Source organism: Protobothrops mucrosquamatus, unplaced genomic scaffold (genome assembly GCF_001527695.2).
Source record: "Protobothrops mucrosquamatus isolate PMUCROS unplaced genomic scaffold, P.Mucros_1.0 scaffold33, whole genome shotgun sequence".
Classification (NCBI taxonomy): domain Eukaryota; kingdom Metazoa; phylum Chordata; class Lepidosauria; order Squamata; family Viperidae; genus Protobothrops; species Protobothrops mucrosquamatus.
The window spans coordinates 693,122-716,001 of NW_015386417.1; the positions used below are offsets into that span (position 1 = coordinate 693,122).

At 35.9% G+C, this 22,880-nt stretch overlaps 1 protein-coding gene across 1 annotated transcript in view; it reads left to right on the forward strand.

Moving 5' to 3' along the window:
- ABCB1 (ATP binding cassette subfamily B member 1) overlaps positions 1 to 22,880 on the forward strand; it is a 43,771-nt gene that overhangs the window by 19,802 nt on the left and 1,089 nt on the right. The window contains exons 11-25 of the mRNA XM_029283187.1: positions 45 to 248; positions 2,603 to 2,773; positions 4,063 to 4,224; positions 5,497 to 5,670; positions 6,362 to 6,508; positions 10,178 to 10,282; positions 11,618 to 11,695; positions 13,404 to 13,487; positions 13,768 to 13,971; positions 15,101 to 15,201; positions 15,478 to 15,618; positions 16,814 to 16,970; positions 17,613 to 17,810; positions 18,622 to 18,828; positions 22,125 to 22,271. Of these exons, the coding sequence (XP_029139020.1) occupies positions 45 to 248; positions 2,603 to 2,773; positions 4,063 to 4,224; positions 5,497 to 5,670; positions 6,362 to 6,508; positions 10,178 to 10,282; positions 11,618 to 11,695; positions 13,404 to 13,487; positions 13,768 to 13,971; positions 15,101 to 15,201; positions 15,478 to 15,618; positions 16,814 to 16,970; positions 17,613 to 17,810; positions 18,622 to 18,828; positions 22,125 to 22,271 (2,280 nt within the window). The remainder of the gene's footprint in view (positions 1 to 44; positions 249 to 2,602; positions 2,774 to 4,062; positions 4,225 to 5,496; positions 5,671 to 6,361; positions 6,509 to 10,177; positions 10,283 to 11,617; positions 11,696 to 13,403; positions 13,488 to 13,767; positions 13,972 to 15,100; positions 15,202 to 15,477; positions 15,619 to 16,813; positions 16,971 to 17,612; positions 17,811 to 18,621; positions 18,829 to 22,124; positions 22,272 to 22,880) is intronic.

Genomic DNA, 22,880 nt, shown 5'->3' on the forward strand with positions numbered 1-22,880 from the left:
AACAATAGGATAAAATAAAATAAATGGTTTTTGCCTTGTTTTAGATTACCATTGATGGACAGAATATTAAAACCCTGAATTTAAGATATCTGAGAGAAATTATTGGTGTTGTAAATCAGGAACCTGTACTATTTGCCACAACAATTGCAGAAAATATTAGACATGGCCGTGAAAATGTCACCATGGAAGAGATGGAAAAAGCTACCAAAGAAGCCAATGCTTATGATTTCATCATGAATTTACCTGACGTGAGAAAATATATTGATTATTGCCTTTGATTATTCTAATGTCTTAAGTTATAGTGCTTTGTAATGCTTTAAATTACAGTGGAGATGCAGGAAACATAAAGAAGCATAACATTAGCATTATAGTTCCCAGAAAATAACCCCAAACTGTCTGGAGGACAAATGGTGGGGATTTACTAGTTTAAGGCCATGTGTATTTTTCATTTATTTTAGCTTTATTTAAGATAATACACTAATAGCATCAGTAAAATTACATGGAGCCCTTGAAAACCTTTCACAGGAATGGAAATGGTACTCCAACCCAGTTTTTCCAAAGTTTCCTGGTGCAATCAGATGATGATCATAACTGATGTAATTTCTAAGCATCATGGCTGGGCCAGCTAGAATTACAGGAACTGTAATCAATGGATATGGATATGTTGACCAGATTGTGGAAGACTGCTCTGTACTACCTGTGTTTAAACACTGCTAATCCAGTTTTCCTTTAGCTTTAGTTACAGTACTGAAAAGCCCAAATGGTAAGGTTCTCGCTACATTGGTATTCTATGGACAGCATGTGGCCACCCAGTATAACAAGAGAACCAGTACCAGTTAAGTTATTGGAGTAGAACTAGGGAGACCTAGATTCGAGTCTACTCTCAACATTGGAAACTTGCTAATTTTAGATAGATAGGATTTGTAATCAGAATATCATATCTTGGTATAAAAAAGGAAAAAAGTATATGTTAACAATTTTGACTAGGGGAAACTTTTGGTTACCCAAACATAATTTGTTTTGAAATTATAAACGATTGGGATATTTTGAACATGGACGGGGAATTAAAATTGTAAAAAGCGAAAATAAGATATAGATTGAATAAATGGATAATGAATGTAAATGCAATTAAGATATGCTTTGGTTAAAAGATATTTTAAACTGACATTATTGATACCTTTAGAAAAATATAACAAATGTTGATAGGCAATTGTATATTTACTTACAACAATAAGAATTTGCTTAGTGTGGAAAAAATGTCTATTACCAGATGAAGAGAGGATGTATTGGAGGGTGTAATATTGGATTAAGTTTGAAGAAGCTTACATGTACCATGAAATTGCTAATGGACTCAGTCATCACATTGTTTAATTAGGCACTTGATTGTAAAAATAGAAAATCAATAAAATATTTATAAAAAAAGAAGAAACTTGCTCATCTGAGCCAGTTACACTCTCTTAGCCTACCTTATCTCACAGAATTATGGGGAGGCGGGAATTGAAGGAGGTAGATTTGCATATATCATATTAAACTCCTGTAGGAAAGAAGGGATATAAATAAAATAAATATGCTATTAGAATTCAATTGCAGAAGGATAAATGGTTACTTTTTTCAGTCTATGTTTTGCATTGCAGTGCCAGGTAGGCATATAATATATTACCATATGATATGCTTCTGGGAAGTTCCCACTTCTACTCCTAATAATTCCCAAAAGATTTAAAAAATGAACTAAACAATTTCAGCTGATGACATCACAAAAATCAATGGATATCCCTCTGCAGCTCTTCAGAAGGTCACAAACTTAGGTTCTGCTTCCCATTCCCTTCACATTGTTCCCATTCATGCTCTAGGGCTAGGCCATTGTTTTTCAAACTTGACAACTTTAAAATATGTGGACCAACTCTCAAAATTTTCCAGTCAGCTTGGTGGTTGGGGAATTATGGAAGCTGGTCCATACATCTTAAAGTTCCAAGTTTGAAAAGCTTCACACTAGGTCATACATGATGTATTAGCAACTTTTGCACTAAAATGTCCCAAATAGACATACAAAATAAAAATAAAAAGTATTCTTGAAATCTCATGACATTTTAAGATTTCCACCGATTGTTGCAGGGGTGTTAGAAGCTCTGTGTTAGTAAGCATGTTTTAATACCATAGGGTTGATTTCATGCAGCACATTCAGCCAAAAGTGAAAAAAAAACTTTTTAATGGCTTAATGTGGTGTGAGTTTTGCTATTGTGATTTGTAAGTTGCAGTTTATGGATTAGTGTTCTGAATTAAGCCCATTAGGTTTATTCAGCAAATCAAGGTTCAACCAAATAATGATTTATAAATCAATTGATAGTATTGACCATGAGGTTACTTGCATTATGGGGGTGGGAATACATTCCCTAAAATATTAATGTTTTGTTCAGGTTTTTTTTTCTTGCTATTGAATGTAGGGTGTATTTGCAGAAGAAATAGGCCAATGCTTCTTATTCATTGATTTGCTACTTATTTTCAATTGAAATGTTGTACCACCCATACTGATGCTACCCTTGATGACAACTTCACTATTGATTCTAAGTTATGAAGTCAAATGTGTTTTGTTGTTGCTCTGCAGAAGTTTGAAACTATGGTTGGTGAAAGAGGAGCACAGCTAAGTGGAGGACAGAAGCAACGGATAGCGATTGCCCGGGCTCTTGTGCGGAACCCCAAAATTTTGTTACTGGATGAGGCTACATCAGCTTTGGATACAGAAAGTGAAGCTATCGTACAGGCAGCTTTGGATAAGGTTTTTAAAAATGAAACTGAACCTAATATATTAAAGGAAAGGGCAGTGGGGGGAAGCTAGTAAAAGATCTGACTATCAACAGTGAGTTGCTGGACTTCATTTGCCCAATGAGATCTACCCTCTAGTCTCCTATACCTCTTTGAAACCTTCTGCTAAGAGTCAGCAATATTCGGTAGAAACTAAAGTTGGGCTGCAAAGAGGAGATAATGTGAAGATCAGGTGCCCAGGACTTTTAGTTCTCATTATAGCCCGATTTCACTGATACCTCCTTTACATACACTTGACTTAAAAGAAACAATTTATGTCTTGTTTGGAAATTACATCAATATTACTTATTGAATTTGAAGAAGTGTTTGTCCAAATCAATGGGCAATGCTGCCTGAACACAATGGAAGTATTAAATATACAGATTTGGGCAGCACCATACTGGGGAAAAACATTCCAGCAATTGTATGGCTGATATGTTGTTTTTTTCCCCAAAAGTTGGGGAATAAAAAGGTTTAATACATTATCTGGAGGTGGGAGATTTAGAACTGGTCAAAGTCTTTGTTTAATAAGACATAGCAAATTTTAGACATAGACTAACACAAGATCTCCTTTGAGTCAAGTTCAGTTTGTGGTGACTTCATGGACACATTCATGCAATTTTTTTATATATAAAAAAAACAGAAAAGTGATTTGGCATTTTTTCCTGGATTAATCTGCAGCCCAGGTATATATCCAGGTACTAATGAAATCTACTCTTGATTAGCTCCCCAAAGTCATATGTTAAGTGAATTATTTATACCTTCACAGGATAATATAATGACAAAGATTTTGACAAGAAAGAAATGAAGACTTAATAAAATTATGAAGATAGTTAACTATAAATTCTTTTTTGCCATTTTTTTCATTGCTATCAACCATGAAATACAGCCAAGGAAACTTTCATAAAAAATAGATTCCACCCAAAGAGGCAGATTACCTGCTTGAATACAGTTAAGAGATTTGGATTTAGTTTTATGCCCTAAAATCCTTCTCTCTGAATATCTTGGACAAATCATTCACTTTTCTGCTTAGTGCAAATATTTATTCATATTTGTTAAATATATAGCCATTGCTTTATATAATTGTATATATATATAAAATTATATTATATATATTATATATAATATAATATATATTATATTATATATATATTATATTATATATATATAATTATATAATTGCTTCAGTCTAATTATATTAAATATGAAAATAAAGCAAATAAACATCTGACAGTTTTAATTGAATCTGGATATGTCTTTCAGGCAAGAGAAGGCCGCACAACAATTGTAGTAGCTCATCGTTTGTCTACAGTCCGAAATGCAGATGTTATAGTTGCTTTTGAAGATGGGGTCATTAGAGAACAAGGAGCCCATTACGAGCTTATGCAAAAGAAAGGAATTTATTTCAAACTTGTCAATATGCAGGTAGGCATCAATTTCTTCATATTGTTTTTCTTTTCCTTTCATTTGAAAATTTAACCTCTCTGCAGTGTACACTATCAATATTTCCTGTCTAAATCTTTTTGCCTGCCATGTCCCCATAATTTTGCCTTCATTTTGTAACTAACTCAAGGATGAGACTCTTTTATGCTTTAGGTTGGGAGACAGCTGAAACATGGGTAAAATCCAATACTGTTATATTAGAAGCAAAGCCAACTGACCAGAAGAGGGTAGGATCAGAATGGTATTTATTGGCATTGTTTTGTTAGTCTCTGGTCAGTGTCATCTCCCTCCATTCTGCCATAGCCTCCTTAAAAAACTGGATATAGCAATACTGTGCCAGGAGTCTGCCAGATTATGCAGTTTACTAGACTCAGCCAGTCTCCATAGATCTTCGTATAAGGTTGGACCAGTAAAACAGAAGAACAATGTAATAGTGGAAAAGAATCACAGTGAAATAGTTATGGAACCAACCCTTCTCATCACCTCTAAAACAGAGGATGGAAGAATTCAAAAGCGGATCAGAACTAATATAATTAAGTCCGGATAATGAGGCAGGAATTTTTGGGTCCATTTATTTTTCTTCTGGATCAAGGATGAATGGCTACCTCTTTAATTCAGTGATAGGGAAAGTTTCAAATAATGTTTATCAGAAGCAAACTGGAAAAGATCCTGAGTGCCTTTTCTAGGGCCCAAGCACTCCATTATATTTTTGTTTGTTTTTCCTGAGAGAGTGGGCCCACTTTGAAACATAATCCATTTTCATTTACAAAAAATATTATAGCTTCCACATAGGATTTCAAACAGCAATTGATCTATCAGGCGAAAGTTTGATGTTGCTAGCTTCCTACTGTGATGGCAGTTCTATTTTACAGCCAGGGTCATTCTGTAGTCTGAAGAAAGTCTCCCCAGAAATACAGGATATATTATTCACAGATAGCAGAATAAAATGAGACAGAAATTATTACAAGTAAATGAGAGGGGGGAACAGAGAGGGGAGGAATAATTAATGTTTTACAGTATCATCATCCATTACTGAATTTCTGAGAATAAAGCAAACAAAAATACAATTAACTATATATAAATCTAGTGACCCATTACATATTTTATATTGTCAGTGATCATTCCTACCTCTATCACAAAAGTGAGATATGATCACAAATAGCATTAATGCATTTCAACTGGACTCTATATCCCAAGCATTATTTGGAGATCTGAAATCTTTTTTATCACATTAACAAACACATGTTTGTTCAGGCAATTTCCACTGAAGTTGAAAACTCAGAAGACTCAGCAGAAGAAGAATCCCATCTGAAAAATAACCCAGAAGAGATAAGCAAAGATGCTTTTTCAAACAAGCTGAGGAGACGTTCTACTCGCAGAAGTATTAAAAAGCCAGAAATGGAGGAAAAAAACCTTGAGGTCCAGACAGTTCAGCCTGTAAGTCTTTTGGGTTTAGAGATTTGCATCTCTGGGACAAGTTATTAATTGTATTTTGTTTCTACAGCTGGGATCTGCAACAAATTGTTCTACTAAAGAACATTCCTATTAATGTTCCAGTCAGTCAACAGAACAAGTTCTTGAGGTACTCTGTCTGGTTTTCCCATCAAGCCATTGGTCTTCCCATATGGCAATTCCAAATAAGCATGCTTAGCTTATCAGGATCATTCATGGATTTTTTTTCTTTTTACAATTTTTGATGCATTTCTTGTAGACATTGTGCATGGTGTTGCTGCTTTGTCTGTTCCGTACTATGACAGGGAACAGGGCCTCAATGCAGGGCTAAGAGTGCAGTCTTATCCCAGTCAAACAGGGAGTTTGACTTTCATTTTTAGCCAAAAATATGCATGTCAGTGATGCATGCCACACAAAATGACCTAAAGAATAGTATGAGGCCTGCAGGCAGCAAGTTTGTCTTCAAGAAATGCTGGTGGAACTGCAAAGACTATTGGGCACATACAAACCTTTGAAATTTGGGAGGTGGGAATCAATGCCATAATATTAATTTTAAAAATTGTATCTATGTGTCTGACAGCACACATGCACTTGCTTATATATGTATATGCATGTATGGAAACCAGAGAACGATATGGATTATGTTTCATCTCTTTCCATATTCTAGGATGAAAATATTCCCAAAGTTTCATTTCTTAAGATTATGAAGTTAAATCTATCCGAATGGCCTTTCTTTTTATTGGGAACATTTGCTGCTCTGGTCAATGGAGCACTGCAGCCTGCATTTGCAATAATATTCTCAGAAGTCATAGGTGTGAGTATTTCATATATTTAATAATTTTTATACTATTCCCATGTCATTATATGATAGGTTCTGCTTTCAATATTCATTCCTACGCCATGATTTCAATCAGTAATGAACCTTCAAAAAGATATCTTTAACAATACGGGATAATTCTTGATAGAAATTATCTAAAATTGAATTAATAGCTTTATAAAATGCATATAGCCTGCTAGCTAATATAAAATATATGTCCCAGTGGTTTACTCATAAAGTCTCCCTCAAATTGAGCTTGATTTTTGGCAATTATAGCAATTGCACTTAGAGTTATATACTGTTTACAGAGTCAGCACCTTGCCCCCAACAATCTGGGTACTCTTTTTACTGACCTTGGAAGGATGGAAGGCTTGAACCAATGAAAATCAAACTGCCGAACTTCTGGCAGCTGGCAGTCAGCCGAAGTAGCTTGTAGTACTGCATTCTAACCACTCCGCCACCTCGGCTCTTATGTGACTAGATCTATAAAATGTTCTTGGCATCAAGCTGCAGAAGTAATTTGCCATTATCCTCCTTCAAGATCTTTCCCTGTAAAAGCTAGATTTCCTATTGGCCTCTCATGCCAGTACTAAATCAGTGCAATCCTGCTTAGCCCTTTTTGTGATTAAGATTAGCAAGCAGTTGCCAGTGGCAAACCTTTGTTCTAAATTGATTGCCTTATCTATGTGTCTACAAAGCCATTGTTTCTTCAGGAGAACTTCTAAATACAACGGGCATAAGCCAATGTCTGTGATATGAATTATTTTTTAAATGGCCACAGGATTACTAAGAAATTGGATATGGTTTATATTTCAATTTGCAACCTTCCATGCCAGTTTCCCACAAAAAAAGTCACTGGGGAAGAGCAAGCAGACAGTTGCAAGTTTCTTCTACAAGTTTCTCCTGTTCCCACTGCTTTTTCTCCCAAGAAGCCCCACTTTCTCATACCCTGTAGCACCCATGTGCGTCCTTTACTGTGCACCTGCCCCCAGTTCTTCATCACCTGTCCGTAGCTCCCACCAACTTGCAGGTGCTCTGTAGTGCTTACCCTTAGCCACTGCTGACTTGACCGTTTTTCCTGCTGGCAGGCTCATCTTCCATACTGCCTGCCCACATCAACCCTACCCCACATTTCATAAGGCCTATCTGTGGTACCCTTTCTCTCTGCAGCACGTGTGTCTCAGCATTCCTGGTAACCTCCATCACCTGGTGTATGCACACATCTCCCAGTGCTCCTTGCTTGGGATTCCTGCCTACTTAACAACCTGTTTGGTTTTACATTAGGTTACAACAACCAGGATGGATGAGATTGCCATTGCTAAGTGATTTGATATCATGACATCACGTTCTACAGCTGCATTACTTAATGATGAAAACTCTGTCCCCATTGTCCATTGTAACCTGAGGCCTACCTGTACATGAATGATGAAAGATTTAATCATTTTGCATTGAACATGTTACAGTTAACATAAAGAGTTTCACCATATGCACAGCTGAGTGGCTATATTAGAGTACCTTACTCTAATATGCCCTCCTTCAAGATTTTGTCTTTGTTGTCTTTGTTGTATAAAGATGTATATAGGCATCAGTACTGTCTCAACTGCTGGGCCATTTTGTTCCTCAGTTGCAAATCTAGGGACTATTAATATCTACAGTATATATCTTTACACAATAAAGACAAGTTGGAAGATTCTCCTGATAGGAATCTGCTGGTAGGAAAAAATTATCAATCATTCTCCTTTGTGTGTGCCAAGGCAGGTTGGTTATTGTGTCTGGAATAAGCTTAATCTTCAACTTATCTAGGTGAAAAGTTGCCAGCACAAAGGTAGTTCCAGGCTATTTCTGAACATGGATTTAGTCTTCCTCTGGAAGACTGTCCAACAATCATATGGTGGAAGAAGAGTTGCCCAGCTTTCATTTCTTCAAACCAGTTCTTCTATAAACCAGTGGCTTGACAGATGGGACAAGAAGCATGGAGGAAAAGATACAGATTAATATGTACCCTTATACACACACACACACACGCATATGTAGATGTATAGTTATATATAAATTATCTGTATATACAAGAATACACATGCTTTCGTGCTTATTTAATGACACTCACTCAATGACTACTCAAACTTACAACAGTACTAAATGAGTAATAGTTACAACCAATCTTTATACTTACAGTTGTTGCAGTGTCCCTGCAGTCATGTACTTACAATTTATGACCTTCCCTGCTGACTTCCCACAATGTCAATGAGGAAGTTGCAAGTCTTGGTCTTGTGATGTCCTGGTTTAATGATGGTGACTAGGACTCCTAGAACTGCTGTTGCTAAGCAGTGTGGTCACATTTGATTGAACAATTGTGTCACTTAACAATGGAGTTTCCAATCCCAAACACACAACACATATATAAACATATATACACACGGAGATGGTAATTTTTTTATAAGAAAATTTTGTGCAGAGCAGCGGGTGAGATTTGTTGGGTACCAGTACATATTAATTCCTCCTTGGGGTTATACTATGAATATAAAATTGTGTTCTCTTAATGTAACTATTATTAAATTGTTAGCTATAATGTTGGTAGATGAACCCTTTATTTTAAATCATTTTATTTGAAAATTTACCTTTTATATGTAAAACCCATTTATTCTTGATCATATTTTTATTTTCTATGGCAATGATGATCTTCTCAAATGCTGGTCAAAGACTTTAATAAAGGCTTGTGAGATGAGGGAATGTTTGATTAGCCATTTACGGAGCAGACATAGTTGTGGAACCTTCCTGTAATAAAAATAAAAACACTCCAAAAACAAAGGTTACATATTAGCCAATTTTTTCTTTTCTTGGAAAATTTGTAATATACTCATTGGTAGTTTACAGTTTCGTGGTTAAAACTGACTCCTTTGAGCAAAGGGCTAGTGCTATTTTACAAGTGTGTTAAACCCAAGTTTAAAGAACTGGCCAACACCCGTGTATTTAGACAGCCCACATAATGATTGCCCGGTACCTTCCAAAACACCAGGCAGGCAAATAAAAGACAGGCATCTCGTTCTTTCCTGTAGTACCTGCCAAAATGCCTCTGGAGAGCAATGCGCCAGCCATAGGAGAAAGTGACCATGAAGAACTGGGTATATTTCAGCCACTGAGCCAATATTTTCAGTGAAGTGTTATGGATTATTATATTGGGAGAAGAAAGAAAGCTTTACTTTAAAAGTCTATGGAGATTCTCAGTCATCCAGCTCATGGTTGTCCCAAGGCTGCTTTTTCAAGAGGCAACTGGACTTTCTTGTTTTGCTTTGAAGATGTTTCGCTTCTCATCCAAGAAGCTTCTTCAGCTTCTTCTTGGATGAGATTCAAAGAAAAACAAGAAAGTCCAATTGCCTCGTGAAAAAGCATCTTTGGGACAACCATGACCTGGATGACTGAGAATCTCCATAGAGATTTAGCTTTACTTTAAAACTAAAACAGATTTAATACTAGTCTAAGCTTCCTTGAGAGTGACTAGAATTGAGACAAGAGAAATGTCACACAAACTTATCTTTTAAAAACTATTAAGAGAGGTTTTCATTTTGTGATATACAGAACATAAAAAGTTATATTATCTAAACAATGTATAATACCACATTGGAAGTAAATGAAATAAAACTAAGGCTGAAATTATTGTTTCCATAGATTTTTGCAATACAAGATCCCAAAGTTGTGCGTGAAAAGAGCAATCTCTATTCACTACTATTTTTAGGGATTGGCATTGTTTCCTTCATTACCTTTTTTCTTCAGGTAAGTTGCATTGTTTTATTCTTACCATTTTTAGATGGATTCTGAAAATATTGAGGAAGAAGAAAACTCAAGGAATTTCTACCAATTTAGAGGCAGCTCCAGACATTGTGACCTCCAGAGCTATAGCATTCTAGAGCTATTATTAAATCAGGAAAAACAAGAGTTTTTCTCATGAGGTTCTGTGGCTATTTGGAAAATTGGTGCTTTAATTATGGAAAGGAAAACATCATGCCTGTGTCTTAATGCGGTGTATTTTAAATTATTCTACTGGCATTTTAAATTATTATTCTTTATGATAATTTAACAATATTTGAGCCCTGTAGTACACTATTAGTCTAATTAAAATGTGGATTCTACTAATGGTCTCTAATCATATTTACTTTAGAAAGCCAATTTAAGAGAGAAAGGAAATGGTCCAAAAGGGGAAAGAGCTAAATATAAAGTCTGTTGGACTTTGGTGGAACAACTGTTTGTATGGGTAGAATAGAATAGAATAGAATAGAATAGAATAGAATAGAATAGAATAGAGATAGAAATAGAAGGGACCTTGGTGGTCTTCTAGTCCAGCCCCTGCTTAAACAGGAGAACTTACACCGTCTCAGACAGGTGAATATCTAGTTTCTTCTTAAAAATCTCCAGTGATGGAGCACCCACGATTTCTGGGGGTAAGCTGTTCCACTGGTTGATTGTCGTCATTGTCAGGAAGTTTCTCCTTAATTCCAGATTGCTTCTTTCTTTCATCAGTTTCCAACCATTGTTTCTTGTCCTTCCATCTGGTGCTTTGGTAAACAACCTGGCCCCCTCTGCCTTGTGGCAGCCCCTCAAATACTGGAATACTGCTATCATGTCTCCCCTATTTCTTCTTTTCTTTAGATTAGCCAAACCCAAATCCCATAGCCGTTCTTCATATGTTTTAGTCTCCAGGCCTTTGATCGTCTTAGTTGCTCTTCTCTGAATTTTTTCCAAATTCTCAACATCTTTTTTGTGATATGGTGACCAAAATTGGCTGCAGTATTCCAGGTGTGGTCTTACTAGGGTTTTATAAAGCAGTAATAATACTTCGCCACAGAATGTGTTCAGAAAGGCAAAATGGTGGCCACACTGGTGCTATTGGATCTTCACCTATTTTTTTATATGTGGTGCTCATAAAAACCAGTAGAGCATAAAAAACATTGTGACTATTATCTTGATTTTGTTTTTACTATTCCCTCTGAATGTTTGTTTTCTAGGTGTTTTATTTTCTGTCCTATGAAAAGAACACTGTGGTGCTCTTCCATTTGGCTTTGTGTTGCTTTTATATTTATGGCAATCAGTTACAACAATCTTCTCTTTTAGGGTTTCAGTTTTGGCAGATCTGGAGAGATTCTTACAATGAAGCTACGTTACATGGGATTCAAAGCAATACTTAGACAGGTATGCAGAAGAAATGTGCCCTATTTGCTTTATTGCTTTTATGCTATTTCAGCCCAATTGGTCATGGCTTGTTGTACATTCCAAAATGTATGAAAACATACAAAACATGTATCCAAGGAGTAATGTAAATTGTATTTCTTAAACAATCCTTTTCCTTATGGTATAATGATATAATAAATCATTTTTAAAGTAACAGATCCCACATTATGCACTTTGTTTTTTCTAAAGGCAAGTTAAACAATAGTTTAAATGTCAGCCTTCTTATTTAAAACAGTCTCAAAATTCACCAGTTAGAAAGTTTCATATATATTTTATTTTCATTTTATTTGAGAAATTTCTATGGCCACCCACTCACTCATAGACGTTCTGGGCAGCTTACAAGCAGTTATTAATTATTATTATTATCATGATTTTAGAAATTAACTGTTATATACAGTAGGACTTCTACTCTACAGCAGATATTGAAGCAGTGCGTAATATTGGTTAGATGTTGGATCAGGTTCGGAGAGATTCAAGTTTAAATCTAAACCTAGATGATTTAAAAATCATCAGCAAATTTGAGTCTATCTCACAAAACTCTTGCTGTGGGGAAAAATATGGTTGGCAAGCCTGGAAAATTTCATGCTACTTCGTATATTTTTTCCCCCCTTGGCTTGTCTACAGAAGTGGGAAGGGAGAGAGTGGGGAGAATGGAATGTGTAGTGCAGCTGGTGCAGCAAGTTTGTTTTGGAAAACTGAAGAGTCTTTCTCATAGTTGTCTGGAGCTCAATTGGACAATGTGACCTGCACTGGGGAGGAGGGGAGGGAGTTGCTATAGTTTTAATATACTGCTTTTGTGCCAATTTAATCAGAGCTAACTTTTTGTTCATTAATGCTGGTATGCGTTTCCCAAATAAATCTGGCATTAGAGATTGCAGTGTCTCAGGTGTGCTTGCTTTGTTGGGATCATGAGCCAGAATCATGACAATGGTAGTATTATATAATTTGTGTTGAATCCTACAAGAAAATATGATGTATAAATCTAAATAACAAACATTGAATGAATATACAAATGAACAATGCAAATCAGCAACATCATCTTCTGATGTCAATCAGTGGGTGTGTTGAAAGATCTTTTGAAGGGGGTAGAAAATTAATTCAATTGGGTAGATTTTTTTTCTAACCATTCCCCATAGGAGGGAGCCTACTTCTCTGAAACATTTAATATTGTGTTCCATTGCAATAATTTTTAAAAATTGCTTTTTAATTCTTGCTAATAACAATCCACTTTTTCTATTCATTTTTTATCATTTGAGGTATTTCTGTTTTTATGGTTTTCTTCCTCCTTGGCAAAAAAAAATCTACAAATCTCATGTGAAACCTTTATCATAGCAAAAGGTTTAATATGTTCTAAAGCTAAAGCATGTTAATGACCTGAAATAAAGGGTACAAAGAAAAAAAATGGAAAATTGAGGTTATTGTTTTAAATCCATAAGTATGTAATTGTGAAAAGAAGAAAAAATCTTGCATAGTTTATTTTAAAAAACCCTAATCTTTCAGTAGATGGTTACCCCAAAAAAGAACCCTCATAAATTCACGAAAAGGAATGATAATTATAATACAGCATAGATTTTATCACATCTTGATTCTATCTAAATTCTGATCTTTTATTTAATTTGATTTGAAAAGTTTCATTTGAAAATAAATTGTTACTTGAAATGTTTTATAGGATATCAGTTGGTTTGATAATCCCCAAAACAGCACTGGAGCCCTAACTACAAGGCTTGCAAATGATGCTTCTGAAGTAAAAGGTGTAAGTAATGACACATTTCCAATCTATTCCCAAGAACTTTTCTGTATTATCCAAAATAGAAATTTAACCATGGATTAATTATTTACTATGGCAACTATGCAAATGTAAAGTTCCTAACGAATGCAGGGGTTTTGTTTTAGATTGTATCGGTCAGAGAGAACAGGAAGCAGAAAACAAATGCTTCTGAATACCTTCCACTGTAGTTTTCCAGTGTTGTCTCTATATGAACAGTTCATCTACTAAATTGTTTTAATATTCTTTTTCTCCTCTCCTTTCTCAGGCTACAGGGGAAAGGTTAGGTATAATTGCCCAAAACATTGCTAATCTTGGGACTGGAATTATTATATCATTTGTGTATGGCTGGCAGTTGACTCTTCTACTTCTGGGTCTTGTGCCAATCATTGCAGTAGCAGGACTCATTGAAATCAGAATGCTATCTGGACATGCTGAGAAAGATAAAAAGGAACTTCAAGGTGCAGGGAAAGTAAGTTTTTGATCAATCATTCTCTTGAATAGCAAATCCAAATACTGATGAACAGGCTGTATTGAAACCAAGAAAGAAACACTGAGAGATATAAAAGACAATTTAACTAATTTTTTTTCTTGATTCTCTTACAATCTATAGTAGCCTCTTTCAATTTGTTGTTCTCCAGATATTTCAGGATTACATCTTCTGAGACTCCAAGCATACTTCTAGTTCTCGGAGTCCCAGTACAAATCAAGGTGTCAGTTGGGGAAGATTGAATCCTAACAGAGGACTAATTACTTGGCAAACTCCTGTTTGGGAATGCACATTGCATCTTGCATCAGATCTTGTTTAATTTGAGTACTTGTGGTTTCTATTTTTCTTGTATTTGGGAAGAAAACCTTTAAGACGGTTATTAAATCCATCTTCTCTCCCAGATTGTTTTCCAAAACAATCAAAAGATATTACAGTTGCTGATGTTAGAGCTTAATGCTGCAACTAACATCTCTCCCTTCATCATAGTGATTTCAGTGATTTTGGCTGGTTTCCCAGGATTTAGAATGAGAATGAGTTTTCGTCTGACTCCCAATCCTGCCCATAAAAACTATTCAAAAAAAGAAGCAAAAGACATTTAGAGTAGTCATCAAGTTCTGATGATATCAGAACCATATCAGATTTTGTCCTGTAGCCCTTCAGAAGATCAGGAAATCAAAATGCAATCTCCTGCACCTCAAAAACCTCCACACCTGATATATTTAATTTTGGCTTAGTGTTATAAATGAAAATATGATATTTGTGGCTTATTCAATAAATGATACCTAATTTTTTCATGAATTAGTATGATAAGTAGTACTCTGTCAGTGCTTACAGCAGATACCAAGAAATAACTATGCTCTAGTTCCAAAATTAAAATTTGGTGGCAAATATGTAAAACTATTTTGCCATAGTATCAGAATATAGTGTTTTTTATACCTTTTTGCCAAGTTATTTTTTCCTCAGAGTGATGGTCTTAAAATATCATCCTAATATATTAGGATTAGAAAATGCCAATTTGGTAAACACTAACCTAAATTGTGCTTCTTGAAGCAAAATTCAAATTGGAGAGTTCATTATTTTCTGTTACTACTGTATTTTTTGCATTTTACAGATTGCAACAGAAGCTATTGGAAATATTCGAACTGTAGTTTCCCTCACTCAAGAAAGAAAATTTGAACAAATGTATGGAGAAAGTTTGAACGGACCTTACAGGTAAGAAATATTAAAATGTCTTGGCAACATTTGAAAACAATGAATTAGAAATTGAAGATTTTATCACAGCCTTTTCCAGTATAATGCCCTCTATTTGTAACAAATTACAACTTCTATCATTCTCTAGAGATCCCTAAATATAGGTTTGTACTATATTAAAAAAGATTAGCATGAATTATTCATATGGAATTCTGATGGATTTTATTTTATTAATAAATGTGCAAGGAATGTATCAGTATGAAAAAAAACCCAGCTTTTTTCCATTTTTTGTTACAGAAATTCTATAAAGAAAGCACATCTTCACGGACTAACTTTTGGCATTTCCCAAGCAATGTTGTACTTCTGCTATGCAGGCTGTTTTCGTTTTGGTGCCTACCTTATTGCAAATGGACATATGGATTTTAAATCCGTATTCTTGTATGTAACACTACAATATTTAAAAAACTATTCCAAGTGCATCATAGTATACTAGAATAGCACCATTGAAATTGTGATTAACTAAATGCTAGAATGGGTGGCCTGGTAGGACAGTTAAAGCTTCAAGAGGAAGAGTAATATTTACGGTATGTGGAAAGAATGATCTGCTAGGCACTTTAGAAAAATTCTGGAACCATGTACTGCAAAAATTAAAAGAATTAATAACTTGGTTCTTACAATAAATGGAGATCTAGACTCTTGTCTTCTTAATCTTGACTGACTATTTAGGCAGAGCAAAGATTAAGAGTAAAAAAAAAAGCATTACTACATAAGGAATAAAATTTGGACATCAGGAATAATGAGTTAGCATGAGATGAAAAGCAATATTGATCAATTTAAATTAATCTTTGGCATGTCTGACTAAGATGATGATCTAAAAGTTAGTGAGCCATGTCTCTAGAAGTAGCACAAGAGCAATTGTTTAAGCATTTAATTAAAATAGGAAATACACACAGTTCATGAATTCCAATGATAAAAAGGCAGATTACTACCGTAATATTAGAATTATTTTTTGCATGATTGATTAGAGATTTTTGCACATGCAGCTTTTTCCAGAATAGAATACTATAGTAAAGCATCTACAGTATTAGGACAGTGATGACGAACCTATGACATTCCATAAAATTTGGTAGATGCCAGCATTTACCAACACCCAACAACAATTATTTTCTAAAGTGCGCCCCATTCTTGTGTGATTTTTAGAGGCTGCATGAGACTGGGGTATGAGACTGGGGTATGCTCTTGTGCAACGTCCAGACCCTCCGAAAATGATTTTGTTTTACTTAGTTCATTTCATTAATTATTATATAATACATAACACTACACATAATTGACTGCATTTTTAAAAACAAATATTAAAAAATATTGGGGGGGGGGGCAGTGACACACCAACTGAGTTAAGATAGGCATTTTCTGAATTTTTAACATGGTGAATCAAAAGGATTTGCCATTACTGCACTAAGTCAATCTTTCACAACCTGGTCTCTTCCAAATGCATTAGCAATGTTATTCCCTGATTTCCCAGTTATTATGATAATTTCTCATTAACAACAAAGAAAATAATAAAATATTCATGTACCCAGCTCTTCATTAATGTAACATGTGTTTGTCCTGTTTTGTTATTTTGTTGTTCCAGAGTATTTTCCTGCATTGTATTTGGTGCCATGGCCGTAGGGCAGACCTTTTCATTCACACCAGATTATGCCAAAGCCAAAATATCTGCTGCTCATATGTTCATGTTATTCGAAAGAGTCCCATCTATAGATAATTACAGTGAGGAAGGAAAGAAGCCTGTAAGTTGATTTTGGACCTAATTTCAATACTTGACTTAGCTACTGTGAGGACTATAGTTTATGAGCTATTTATTGGTAGATTCACAAGATTATGTGTGCCATATTATTCCAACACATGCAGCCTAATAAATTATCAGCCTTTCTTTTCACAGGCACAGGTAATCCCAACTATCTATTTCATTGTAAATAATGGCATATTGAATTGTGCTATTGATTCGACAATTATGGTGCAAAAATCAAGATATTGCATACTTCACATTATTGTACTAGTTTCTGTAATCCAGATTTGTTGATTTGTTTAGTCCAGGTTTTGTTAAAATTATTCAATTATCAGAATTCCTACCTAGAAATCTAGACTTGTAAACTCAGCACTTCTTGATTGTGCAAGAATAGTATGTTCATTTAGAAGTCATTCCTCAGTGCCATCTTCCTTCTGAGGCTATAATATTAAATTACAGCTCTTTCAGTCTTAGAAGGCATTAAAATAGCTTTTAATTAGAATGATACCTTTTAGTTTTAGAAAGTTATAAAATAATTTGGATGGCTAATACCACTAAAACTGCTTGCTTTACTTTTGATATGTCTCTTTTATGTATTTGTCAACCATTTTTCTTAACTGTATGGATGTTGCTTGGATTCTAGGAAACAATGAATAGCAATATAGCATTTAAGGAAGTGGTTTTCAACTATCCAACCCGGCCAGATGTTCCAGTGCTTCAAGGTCTGAATATTGCTATACAGAAGGGGCAAACCCTGGCGCTTGTGGGAAGCAGTGGCTGTGGAAAAAGCACAGTAGTCCAGTTGCTTGAAAGATTCTATGATCCCCTCAGTGGAGAAGTGGTAAACTCATTTGGATTTTGCTTATATTGCTTTCAAAATTCAAATCAATGTAATACGATGCTAGATAATAAAATATTCCTACTCAGAATTGAACCCTAGCTGCCAAAATCAGGCACCATTTTATTTTTTTAAAATATTTTTTTTATTTTCCCTCTTTGGGAATTTTGAACATCTTTAGAAAAAGATGGTCCTATTGGAATTCATGCTGTGGTATATAAATGAAGAGTGAGGTCCCATGTCTTACTCTGCGTCATTGTCCTTCAAGCTTTTCCTGGAGGCACCTCCATGTCAAGAATAGTTTAGGGCAATTTAAGAAATGGGGAACTTGTAATCTTTGGGTGTTGTTGGATTGTAACTTCCATCCTCCTCTTTATATTGATTATGTACCTGGAACTTAATCCAGCAACATTTTTGATATAAAGTCATCTTGGGATGAGGTAAAGTTTGATCTAAACGTTTCCTTTCTATTTCATTCATTCATTTATTCCATTCAAATTATGCATTAAATTGATCATATTTTCATCTTCTTTCTTGTGGGATTTCTGTCATTTTTCTTTTGTGATGCCTGATTGATTGATTAGATGCCATCAAGCCATTTTCAACTCTTAGCAACTGTAGCCTATTCTTTCAAATATCCTTACAATGTACTTAATGCCACTATAACTGAGGTCAGACACTTTCCAGCTGATTGTCCTCTTCCTTCTTTGTAAGGAAAAGCTTTCAGTATGTCTGATAACATTTTTGAAGGCTAATATCCATTGTACATCACAAAATTCTTGGCCTCTAAACTGCAATAATTCTATTTTTTCAGCTTTTGGATGGTGAAAATGAAAAGCAGTTAAATATTCAATGGTTGCGGTCTCAGATTGGAATTGTTTCTCAAGAACCAACTCTGTTTGGCTGCAGCATTGCAGAAAATATTGCCTATGGTGATAACAGTAGAGAGGTATCATTTGATGAGATATGTGAAGTAGCTAAAGCAGCCAATATACATTCCTTCATTGACTCTTTACCAGAAGTAAGTTCCTTTTCTAACATGTCTTTCATTGAATTCCTAGGTGTGCTTTCATTGAATTCCTAGGTGTGCAAAGAGACTCTTCTTGATGGTATAATGTTAAGGAGTTTTTCTTGATGTGGAAATTAAGCAAAATGTTTCCATAAAGAATAACAGGTTGCATATCCATGATAGCACTTAATTAATTATGTTTAAAAAACTTTTAGCAAATTAAAATTAGAGGGTTAGAATTATCTCTTATTATACTAAGTTGTATGATTTCTTATATGTAATTTATTTATTCATCACATTTCTATGCCACTCATCTCACCTAAGTGATTCCTAAGATTACATTATTATTTTTACTACAAGAATTTTCACACTGTTAAATCTGCACCCTAGAGGAGCACTCTAGGGTTGGTTTACTCTGCTAAATTCTTATATGCAATTATATATGCATAGAGGTAGTCTTCGACTTATGAGCCCAAAATTTCTGTTGCTAAGTGAACATTTGTTGAGTTTTACTCCATTTTACAGCTTTTCTTACCACGGGTTTAAGTGAATCATTGCAATTGTTAAGTTAGTAACATGGTTGTAAAGTGAATCTAGGTTCCCCATTGATTTTGCTTGTCAGAACATCACAAAAGGTGATTATGTGACCCATGGACACTGCAACTGTCATAAATATGAGCCAGTTGCTAAGTGATTAAATTTTGATCATGTGACCATAGGATGCTGCAATGGTTGTAAGTGTGAAAAATTTCACAAGTCACTTTTTCAGTGCTGTTGTGATGGTCACTAAACAAAAAGTTGTAAGTCAAGGACTAACTATACACTAATATTTTCCCAAAATATTTCTACACAAATGTTAATATATTTCTACATAAGTTCTAGACAACTTACAATTCTAAAACGATTGATTAATGCTTGGCACTTAAGTACTTGCAGGGGTGTTTACTCGAATCTGAATCTGCCCAACCTATTGAGTCATCCTAGAGAGAAACTGTTTTCAGTTCCTTACTTTAATGAATTGAATTGAAGCTAAAAGTTCCCCCTATCCCTGCTGTACCAATTATCCCTGGTCAGTAAATTAGAGAGGGCAAGTTGCAGTAATCTAATTGAGAGATAACAAAAAGTTCAGGTTCCTGATTCAGAAAAGGTAACAATTGCATAGTTGACTGAACGTGTCCTGGTCACGCCCACCATTTTTTGCTTCAGCAAGATCCAGGAGAACCCTCAGAGTAAAGCACCTGCTTCTTCAGAGGAAATGTATATATATAAAACTGGGGATCATAAATATATAATATTAACTATACCTCAGTCCATATTAATAAAAAATATGAGGTAAGGAGAAATTCTGGGCACCCCACATGGAAATAACAATAGGACTCAGCCTGTCCATCCCCACCAACACTTATTGGAATAGAAAGAATAGAACCACTACAGAATAGTGTCGTTGATTCCCAACTAGGAAGCAATATACAAGGATACTATAGTTCTGAAAAATCTTAGAAATATCTCTCATACAAGTCCTGTCATAAGTCATCTATGTCAGCAACTAGTGCAGTTTTAATTTCATGCTTAAGCCTGAGCCCCAATCAAAAGGAATTCATGTACAGGTAGTCCTTGACTAACAACCACAATTGGGATAGGAATTTCAATAGTAAGTCATTGCATTTGTAAGTTAAGGCACCCAATTTTACAATGGTTGTTAAACAAATCTATTCTCCCAAATGGGTGTTCTTTGCCTGAAACTGGCAAAAACCACTGGAAACTGGCAAAAAGTTGCATATTCAGAAATGTCACCAGGGATGCTACAAGAAATCATAAATGCAAGCCAATTGCCATACACCTGAAATGCAGTCATGTAACCATGTACCTGGGCGGGGGGAGGGCATTTTATGTCAGCCAGAAATGCTTTCCAAGGCCATTATAACTTCAAAAGGTTGTTAAACAACCTGTTGTAAGTCAAGGATTACCTGTAATCTATCTTATCTAGAGTTATTTGAACTTGATATATGCAGAAGGTTATTATGAACTACAACTAACAACTGCCTGCTGAGTTGGGAGTATTTTTTCATTTTCTCCAACTGCCATAAAATGATTGAAACGTCCGCTCACTACCTACAGAGCCTTGGATATTGAGGTATATACCGTGTTTCCCTGAAAATAAGACCAAAAGGCCTATTAGGGCTTCTTTTCAGGGGAATGCCTGACTTTGCAGCCCACCATCCCACCATCTAGTTGCTTGTGGCCGCAACAGGGCAGGAGAGCGGGCATCGCACCGCTGCCACTGCCATGAGATGAGGCGAGGCAGATGGGAGAGTGGAGCTGTCCCATGTACCCGTACCCGCTTACCTTAGGGCTCCCGCAGCCAGGCCACTCCCCACTAGGTGACCCCCTCCCACCCATTCAATGACCTGGCTGCCCACCTGCTTCTCTTTCACTCCCCTTCTGAACTGCACTGCCGGGGAAAGTGACAGCGAAAGGTTCTGCCACTGCTGCGCAACAGCCATGTCTGCCGCTAGACACTCCCCCTGGCTCTGAAACAGCAGAGGGGGACTGAGTAACGCAAGAGAGGTCACCTGCCTCACCTCAATTCATGGCGGCAGCTCCGGTGTGATGTGTATTCTCATGCCCCATTGTGGCAGCAAGCAACCACATGGTGGGACAGAGTGGATGGGCTCTTAACTAGGGTTTATTTTTGGGGTAGGGCTTATATTAGGCGCATGCCAAAGAATCAGGCTAAGGCTTATTTTCTGGGTGGGTCTTATTTTGAGAGAAACTCTTGGTACATGGCTGTTTATATGACATTATATGACATATATGACATATGCCATTATATGACATATATGACATTTATATGACATATGACATTATATGACATTAGTAGGGTTAATTAATTAATTAAGCTTTTTACCTCTTTATAAATTCCACTTTTGCTCAACTTGGAGCATTGGCAGTCTACTAAGAGATTGTACTTTAACTGAAATGCTCCCCAAGGAAAGAACTTCAGAGAGAAACAGAGAGAGATAAAGCAGGAATTTTACATGCAAAGAATCTAGCTTGTTCATTGGCATAGTTCAGGGGTCCACGAACCGGCACCGGTTCGTGGCATGCCAGCAACTGGTCCACCCAAACAAGCGAAGCCTTATCTGCAGGATGTAGGCCTCACACAAAACCACGCCTCCTTCAGTCCATGGAAAAATCTTTCTCCACGGAATTGGTCCCTGGTGCCCAAAAGGTTGGGGGCCACTGGCATAAATGATCAAATTAATTGATACACCAATATTTATTGAAATAATGTTGATTACTTATAGAAATACAATACTGCTGTTGGTGACAAAGGAACTCAACTCTCTGGGGGCCAAAAGCAGCGCATCGCTATTGCCCGTGCTCTCCTCCGCCAGCCAAAAATTCTGCTGTTGGATGAAGCAACCTCTGCCCTTGACACAGAAAGTGAAAAGGTAATTATTTTCTCAATGCAGAAAACATAGGCTTCCAATTGGGAAGATTTCATAATACAGGATATCATTTGAGACAGACCATACCTAAATAGTAAGTACATAAAAAAAACCTCTCCATTTGAGTCCCTGGCTATTTCAATTGAACTGGAAATGTTCCTTTTTCTAGTTGTTGTTGATGTTATTTAAAGAACTTAGGATAGGGTTGGGTAGATAGGGTAGGGTAGGATAGGATAAGATAGGATAAGATAGGACAGGATAGGACAGGAGAAGATAACCTTTATTATCATTTTTTAATGTGAGTACACTGGCACACATTAAAAATGAAAATCTGTTGTCTGCTCTCAAAAGAAAGTATATATCTGCCAATACACAGACATAATACACATATACACATGCTATAAACATATGTGTGTATGTAGGTCTTTGGTCATTCGGGTTCTCTCCCGCGTAAAATTGGAAGTATCCTGGCGACGTTTCGACGAAGTCACATTCGTCATCTTCAGGCTGGTGTCTTCAGCTTCCTGCTTCTGGGAGTAGTGTGTGTGATCGCAGCTGTTTCTTCCTTTTAACTGCCAGTGGGGTTTGAGCTGATTGGGTGGGAGCTTGGCT